The following is a 9,451-nucleotide window of genomic DNA, read 5'->3' as shown; positions in this document are numbered from 1 at the left end:
GTCTGTATTTTTCCTCCATTTAAAGAATCTAGTTCCTTCTTTCAGAGTTATTAGCTTTAACTTCCTCTTTGTGGGCATGTCAATTGTTTATGTGATATGTATGTAGAGCAGATAAGACTAAGTAGCACAGTCTTACAGTGATTTCTTTGCATTACAATAGCAAGAATACAATCCATTATTTTAATGAGTCACTCCAGTCTTTGCCCTTGATTTGTTTATTCTTGATTTTGATTAAAATAGGTGCTTCTCTAAGGAGTCTGAACTATGCAGAGGAGCTAAGTTCAGATAAATATCAGCTAGACCTTGGAACTTTTGGTACTTGTGAGAAACAGAAGGATCTCACACCCCTAATATGTATTATGGAGACTTGGAATAAATGAAAAATTGGTACTAATTAACTATCTACAGGACACTGGAATTTCTAGTCTGAAATGTTCTCTTTTGTTCATTGACTAATGATCTGTGCTGAGGCCAGCACAATAAACTGACATGGGCTCACATAAGTTCACATCACACTGGACACCATAATGTTTCACAGAGGGTGATAAGTAACGTTGTCTTTCTCAAGGTAGAAAACTAAGCAGTCCCTATAATGTGTCTCTAATTTTGATCATGGTCAAGAGTTAAGATGGAGTCAGACAGATGAACTTCACTACAACTTCTCGGAGTTTCCAAATGCTGTTTACTTTGGGATTATCAAACTGACAGCCTATTGTAATTCATGTAACTTGGATACCTGGCTTAAATATGTATATTTTCACAGAATGGTTGATAATGAAGTGGAAAGTACACCTGGTTCACATGTCTAGCAGGTTGCTTGATAGGTCTGTCAACCAACTTTTTCTAAACCAGTACTGCAAAGGTTTGAGGTTAAAGTGCAGTTGAGGCTTGTTCATCCCCGAGAGTATGATTGATACTGTTCTTACCATATTTGCATGAAAAGTTTCAATATAAAAAATGTTAAAAATAAAAAAAAGGTGTGGGTGTGTGTGCGCACGCGTGCACGCATTTGTGGGTGCACATACATATGATATATATATATAAACTCCATTGAAGAAAATCTGAGAGATTCTGCCACACATCACTAAAACCCTTGGACATATTTCATCTCTAGGAGGAAGCAGCTAAACACTAGATAAAAGGTTTTTGGTCCTGTCTGTATCACTGTGTGAATGGGTAACTAGATCCCTGCTGACAGTAGTAAGTGGCAGCATCTTCAGCCTCTACGCTGCTGATTGTGAGAGAGTAAGAACTCCCAGACCTACTGCCACTAAAGCGAGCTGGGACTCCAGAAGCCAGGTTGGTTACTTCATAAATCAGGAGTTTAGGGGAAGCTTTTGGCTTCTGTTGGTACCATTGTAAGTAACTAGTGCTTACACTTGAGATGCAGGAGATGATGACCTTCTCCCCTTGAGATGCAGCCATGGATGTTGGAGACTGGGTGAGCACAACTTGTCCCCAGGATGCTATTATCAGGAAAAAGAAGAAAAGAGAGATAGAGCTTAGTAGGCATAGAGATACACAAATAATTTGACGCTATCCAACATTTAGAAGAAACAAAATGACAAGTAGTTTATCTTAGACTTAAACTTCTCCAGGGAAAATAATGCTGCATTCTGAACTAAAGAGCCTGTCTTACCTGTGACAGTGATCAGCATGAAGCTGAAAATCTTCACCCAAAATTCCATTGTCTTTTCCATTCTCAATCTTGGGCTGCTTGCTAATTTTCAGAAAAGCACATTACTTTAAAGCAGCTGTAAGACATTTGTGGTTTCTGAGGTTGGTATATGCAAATAACAAGATATGGCCTAGGCAGTTCTTGGCTTTATATATGAATGTAGTCTTTTATTTAAGGTAATCCTGTGTAATTCAGAACTGTATCTGCTTATTTATGGGTACATTGAAAAGGAAGCATATTTCTGTATTTTGTCTCCTTTCTTGTGATAGAGAGTTCTGATTATGAGTATTGCCAGAGTGTTTCTGTGAAGTCTCACTTAATTTGGTCCTCTAAGCAAGGAAAGTGCTAGTTAGCAGTTCTAGGCATATTTTCTCCATGATAATGGGGTATTGAGGATGATTGTTTAAATGTACTCAGAGAACATTTAGACAAATTATAATTATATGCTTCTCTATTTTCCTTGAAGCTCCTCAGCTGAAACCTTGTTCACATATCCAATCTTAACTCATTTCCCTTCAAACCGATCTGGTATTATGAAATACAACAAATTGACAGAGAAAAAGGATCATGCTGAATCAGGAAAGACTGTTTCTAGATGGCACCCCTGGTAGAGGCTTTTTCAACTCTTCTGAAGACCCTGGACTTGCTGGATATCCAGGTGCACTGGACTAATTGTGCATATGATCAGTGTCATGACAACTCTATACAATGTAAGCAAAGCCATGGAGATCTTTCTGGGGCCACGAGGATCAAGAACTTAGGGACTTCTCGTTTTCTAGTGTGACAGTTATTTTACTTCTAAGGATGGTGATATTACCTGGATAGAAAATGCATTAGTAGTGCTCTGTTCTGGTAACATGTCCAAAATAAAGAGAATGTTCGTTGTTGTGTATCGTCCATTTTGCAATGGAGTAGTAAAGGAGCATTAACAGTGATCAATGCTGAATACTAGTGAACTTAGAAAAAAATCTTTTGTTGAAAACTAAAGAATGGAACTGTTATTTCCTCTAAGTAGTTAGAGACATAAGGAAGAATAATGTGCACAAAGTCACACACATGTCCATATAGTCCATGGCATTATGAAATATAGATACACTACTGAGTAATTGTTGAACACAACTGGAAAATATTTTAAAGGGCTTGTGTTCTTTTGTGCTCAATAAGTTCATATTCTTACATATTCTGTAGTCCCTTTCTGATAATGAGGTTACAACCAGATGAAATTATAGGACTTAATTATAGCAACAAAGTACCTAACGTTTTAATATAAATCCTTAATATTACAATTTAAAATATATTACACAGTTTTAAAAGAATGACACACTAGGGATGTTGCTGTTTCTTTTTTTGATCAAGTAACTTCATGTGAGTTTAAGATGTCATGGCTCAATGTAAAGGGAAAAATACCGTTGCCACACCACAATGTAGTGAAATGCAAATACTTTTTTTTTTTTTAATTTTTCGAGACAGGATTTCTCTGTGGTTTTGGAGACTGTCCTAGAACTAGCTCTTGTAGACCAGGCTGGTCTCGAACTCACAGAGATCTGCCTGCCTCTGCCTCCCAAGTGCTGGGATTAAAGGCGTGTGCCACCACCGCCCGGATGAAATGCAAATACTTAATGATGTGAATTAAACTTTCTATTAAAAATGCAGTGTTTAGGTCCCTTATGATTGAAAACGTTACTCAGATGAAACACTTAATAAAACACCACGTTAAGTGCAGACCCATGAAATTCCACAGAGGACAATAAGACACAGAGTGTTGTTGACTGAAGGTTGATGACTTTTATAAAAAATGGAATTTGAATTGCAGTAGTTTGCACAGCATCTTCATTCTATGTTATTCAAGGATAGATATATAGATTACTCTAAAGAGGTACAGCTCTTTGTATCATCTGGTTAATCCATATGTCATCCTGACTTTCAGTGACACTCAATTCTAAGTATCTAGGATTAAGAGGGAAATTTCCATTCTGTTGGGTTTACTGTTTACTTCTAGGCACACTACTGTCATATGAAGAAAAATTGAAAGCGGTCTCTGCTGGCTGTTGGCATCATTTCATCTCCAACTGACCATGTTCTTTATAGATGCCTCATCTACCAGAGTTGCTATATTTGGATTCCCAGATGAGAGACAAATTGTCTACAATCAATATGAATTTTTTCAATTTAAATATGAATCTCTTTAATTATTTTAGTGTTAATTTTTCTCATTATTTTTATCTTGAATCAGATGTAAGAATTAGTTTGGATTTTTAAAATAATTCTTTCATCTTTTTAAGTTATAATATATTCACAAGACTTTGCCAGTTCTTTTACCTCTTCCAAATACTGCCATGTACTTTACTTTCTCTTTCTCAGATACATTTCCTATTTTTCTTTGTCATATTCCCAAGTCTATAAACACAATGTCTTTACTCCATATAGTGTTCCCTATATAATATGTAACTTAAATTTGTAACACATACAGATCATTACAGAAATTACTTACCAAAATGCAGATCAGGGGATCGTGTAGTGTTCAGTTCCAACTGACACATCTGCAATAAAATGCCTGCACATATTGCTCAGGGATAATTAAAATAGACAAAATGGTAATATAAAAGTCATATGAATAGGCAGTTTGCTTTGGGATTGTGCTTTCTAGAAACATCTGGGGGTCTACATGAGACCTAATAGCAACTGCCTAAAAAGATTTGCACAATGATGACACCAATGTACTTACAAACATAGACATGGGAAAGTTTGAAGGAAATCCACCATAAACAAAAAACTAAGAATGAAGTTTAAATTCTAAGCCTGGAAGAAATGGTCTTATTTGGAGTAGACAAGCCAATGAGTTATAAAATAGCAAGTGGTTAGCAACACAGGATTATATTCTTAACTCTGTACTTTATGTTTCTCCTTGCTTCAAAGGATACTAAGTGTAAGAAGAATGAGTTCCTATTACGCTTTAAAAGGAAGTTGCCAGAAGGTCCACAGATCATCACATTCTGTGATGTATGTTCCTGACAGATTTGTCTTCTATGTAACATGATTTGAAAATAGAGACCTTCAAAGCAATACAACATATTGATATTGCTATTAGATTCCAAAGAGAATTTGATAGCAAGACAATATTAATAAGAAAATATATACTTTAGACATAGGACACAAGACATGATGCGTGAAGAAATCAGGTTAGTATATTTATATATATATTTCTAATGACAAATATATTTCTAATGACAGATTACAATTGACTAAAACATACATATTATATTTTAATATGATAACATTTTATAAAAATGGAATACTCCCTAAAAATGGAAAGGAATATGTACATGTAAACATACAACATTCCAGGTAGTTGGTTTTGTTTGTTTCTTGTCTACTTTTATCAGTAAGCCTCATTTTTATTGGACAGAAGTGAATGGAGAAACACATAAATAATCAGAATGATGACTAAAAAAAGGAACTGGGAGCTTAGGTCAAACTGAGACATCTAAAGAAACCTCCAAAACCAAGGGTGAGAAACTATGATGGAAATAGGACAGAACAAATGTAAAAATCAGAAAATGGGAAGTATGTTATGAAATGGTGTTATATGGGTATAATTTTCCTATTGCATTCATGAACTCATGACTGCAGGTGTCCTCTGCAAAACACTACATAAGATGTTGGTAGTCAAAATACTGGCATAGATAGGGAAGACAACCTCCAAGCAATGGTATTATTTTTTCTTTCCTTTCTTTTGAATATGTGTGTATGTATATGTGAAAGTGTATATGAATGTGTCTTCATCAGTCCATGCACAGAGATAATAGGAGAATGTCAGTTTTTTTTTTTTAATCTATCACTCTCTACCTTGTTCTCTTGAGACAAGTTCTCTCATTGATTCAGGATCCAGGGCCATATGTAGCCAGTAAACTACATGCATATTGGACACACAACAACAATGTTACTGGCCTATGTATAGGTCTTAGAAATTTGATGTCAAGTTCCAATTCTTGTATAATATGCATTAATGTACACTGACAAATCTCCTCAGTCTTTTATTTTCTATTCCTAATGATCATCTCTATCAAAATACTGCTTGAGACTTCTATACTCAACTCGACAAATAACTGTTTTAACATCTGTAGTTACTCATATAATTAATCAATTAGGGATCTACCTGTAAGATATATAAGATAAGTTGTTAAATCCTTTATCACTTACAGGTATGTGCATGGATAGAGCAAGAACTACAAAAGAAGCAGAATAAAGTTACAAGCAGATGGGAGAAACAGAACAATAACACTGTGTTATTGAAAAAGTGCTTGGGACCATATGCTTAGACCATTGTTCATGATCAGTTGAGATCTGGTTTCTAAATAAACAGCATACTGTTCTCTGTCTTAAGTATCAACCCCCCCTTGTGACCACTTTCCACCTCCTCATAAACAATCAATAGCTCTACTGTATATTGAAATTACCCTTTTTAGTCCAACCTGTGTTTGCAATGTCTACAATGATACTTTATTTTTGCTATACAAATAGACATATTTTGAATTTGTTCTGAACTATAAAATCAGCAAAACCTATAAAAGGCTGTCTTTGGAACAGGGAATACTATCATTTTCCTATGTCAGTTTCAGCTATAAAATTATCCTAGTATTTTTTTCTTTTCATCAAAATTGCACAGATTAAGCAGAAATCAGCTTCCTAATCATTCAAAGCTTCTTGTGTTTCCAAATGATGGAATATATTCATGAGATAAACACACAAACTGTGGAAAAATTACCTATAGCTGTTTTTAGGGAAGCAATGAAGTGGAACATGAGAAAATTAAAGATAGAATCAACCAGTCCAGAGTCTGTGGTCCCATAAACCTTACTTAATGAGATTCCCCCATTAGAGAATTATTCTTCTGGTGCGTTAACACCTGAACTATCAATTTGTCATCTACTGTATATTCTTATGGACTCTGGTAAATTCATCACTACCAGAAGTTTTCAACAAAATCCCTGATATTCTGGCTTTTGCAATCATTAATCTCTTCTGTCATCTCTGATTCTTTGGTGTGGGATTTGTATAGTAGACGTAACACTTGTGTCTGGGCTTTAAAACTTTGAATTTTAATTGGTTGTGATTTTTTGTTATGGTCTACCATTGTTGCAAAGGGAATTGTTCTTGATGCAGGGTAAGAATCACAAGCAGCTAAAGAATGCTCATTATGGGAGAAATACATTTTCCCGGAGAATAATGCGGCAATTGGTTTTGCAATAATAAAGTTCATCCTGAAAAATATAAACACAAGTAATATTATAAAGATGGTGCAGATTGCATTTATGCACTTAAGGATATATATCAATATTGGGATATAAGCACAAGTATGCACACATGCATTTATATAACAATAGAAGGAAAGGAGTGATGGATTTGATAAAGAACAAGAAGTTTTACAGAAGGTGTTCGAGAGAAGAAAGGGAATGGAGAAATAATAAAATTATATTATAATTTGACAATGACAGAGAAAGAACTGAAGATGGCAGAAAAGCCCCACAAAATGAGGAATAGCTATGTTATGTTCCTGAGAAAGCTAAAGTGTCATTGTTAAGTGCTCTTCTGTTAGCTTTGTGAAATGGCATAGAGTCTGGAGTCTGAACAGAGCCATATGGAAGAACATTTAAGCTACTGCCACTGAACCTCAATGGGACCTCATCTGCCACGCTCTTTGAAGCATAGATCAGGGTCTTGGGAGATTTTCCTCTTTTCTGTTGATGCCATGCTAAATGATTGTAAATGTCCTGACATGCTTGAAACACGATGTTGACACTGTCTCCCAGAGATGCAGACAGGGATCCTGGAGACTGGGTCATCTGGATTTCACATCAGGCACCTGAGGTTGGAAAATTGAAAACAAATTTACACACAATTAATTACATTAAGAGAGCTTTCATTGAGACCAGGCATGATCAACCATACTAAGCTGTATACTTTTCCAATGATGTCTTCCTTACCTGTAAGCCAGAGCAGCAACAACCCCAGGAGATATGTGACTGACCTCATGTCTATGTTGTGACCTGTGTGAGGCTGGCATAAACACAGCATTTGACCAGTCTATGAAGAAGTCCTCAGGACAGTGGGCTGTTCTATAGGCACATGCAAATCAGTAATGGCTGGATACAGTCACAGGACTGGCCACGTGATTAATTATAGGCCTGTGGTTCTCTTATGTTTCAGGTCAGAGATGTAGTCTATGTTTATTTGTAAGGAATATACTCCCCTTTAGACAAGAAGGAAGAACACTAGTCTATGAACTGCACTTTCCTTTGATTCCTATTATGTCTAACGTAGAATTTCATTTTTATGTTTCCTTCATTGACAAGAACTGTCAGATATGATACAATTCTAGAAATTATATAAATCTTTACAGGGTCCTTTTATAGGTAGCTGTAGATGTCATTGTGGTCAGGCAGCTACTTCTTTTTTCAATTTATTTGCAAGATTCTATTTTAATTAAGGCATTTTTTCTTCCTATTTGAATTTCAAATCCTCCCATATACCCCATTACACTCTCCTTCAATCCATGGTATATTTTTTATTACCCATCATTTTATGCATATATGTGTTTGAGTATACATAAATTAACCCTAAAACAAGTTGTGAAGTTCATATAGTGTTACTTGTATGTATATTTTCTGGGAAAATTCTTTGTTCATGTGTACTCTTCTTTGGGGAGGAGTACCTCTCCTGCTCCCACAGTGACTTGGTTCTCTGTAACTTTTGCAGAAAATTGAAGTCTCATGGGCTTTCCCCCATCCAGTTTGGTGTATCCTTTAATGTCCTCCCTCTTCAGTTCATATTTGGTTATAATGCTAGTAGGATTTTACATTTGTAACCACTGATATTACTAGTAGAAAAAAAACTCATGCAAAACCCCTTTTCTTATAGCTCTTAAAATATTTTCACCCTATTTTCAAAATGTTCCCTGAATCTTGGGAATTGGAGTGCTATGTAGATGTATATCCACTGGGCCTAGACTCCACAACTCATCATGTGGTCTCTCTCCCAATGATTACCAAAAGAGCAATAGAATTCTACTAGAAGACATAAATTATAAGGAAGGAAAAGATCTCATAACTAACATAACTTTTCAGATAAACAAATCTATCTAACTTTCCTTATTTATGACATGATCTACATAATACCTATATCTATCAAGAACAGAGAAGGTAATGGAGTTTCTCCCTTTCTATCTGTGCATATGAATTTCTTCCCTAGATTAGTTTGGAAATAAATAAACACCCAATGTTCCTGTGAGCCTTCTGATTACTGTACATGAATTCAGTCTCCTCTTAACACAAGTTATAATCATAAAGAAGTGTGAGCTTTCTCTCAGAGATGATCATTCATTGTCATTGAATGTACATGCTCCCTAAAGTTAAAAATACTATGATCTCTGTATCTTCCAGATACTAAAAGGACATGTCCCTTAGTTTAGTTATAGGGCAAAAAGATATAATCTGTGTGGTAAGAGTAGCATGTAAAAAAGTAATTTTAGAAGCCACACACAGGGATTTAGAACCATAATGGAACTCAGAGTGTATAAACTCATTGGAAGTAATTATATGATGACCTAAGTTTCCATGAAGGAATTAAATGATTGGGTTTTGTGTGTGCAAACACCATCCTGGATGAGATAGAGATCAGGGAGAATAAGAATGCTACCCACTAGTGCCACATAATATGGAGAGTTGTTAGAAAAAAGAGGTGGGTGGACATATTTAGAAATTTATTAGTGTGAAA

General features: G+C 35.4%; 1 gene segment (V, D, J or C); it reads right to left on the bottom strand.

The window, feature by feature from the left end:
• Positions 1–1,161: 1,161 nt before the first annotated feature.
• On the bottom strand, positions 1,162–1,700 carry LOC130877571 (Ig kappa chain V-VI region NQ2-6.1-like). The segment is given in 2 exon segments: positions 1,162–1,466; positions 1,640–1,700. Coding segments are annotated over 2 exon segments (366 nt in total).
• Positions 1,701–9,451: the final 7,751 nt, after the last annotated feature.

The sequence above is a fragment of the Chionomys nivalis genome, chromosome 1 (genome assembly GCF_950005125.1).
Source record: "Chionomys nivalis chromosome 1, mChiNiv1.1, whole genome shotgun sequence".
Classification (NCBI taxonomy): Eukaryota; Metazoa; Chordata; class Mammalia; order Rodentia; family Cricetidae; genus Chionomys; species Chionomys nivalis.
This window is presented reverse-complemented; position numbering and strand designations above follow the sequence as displayed.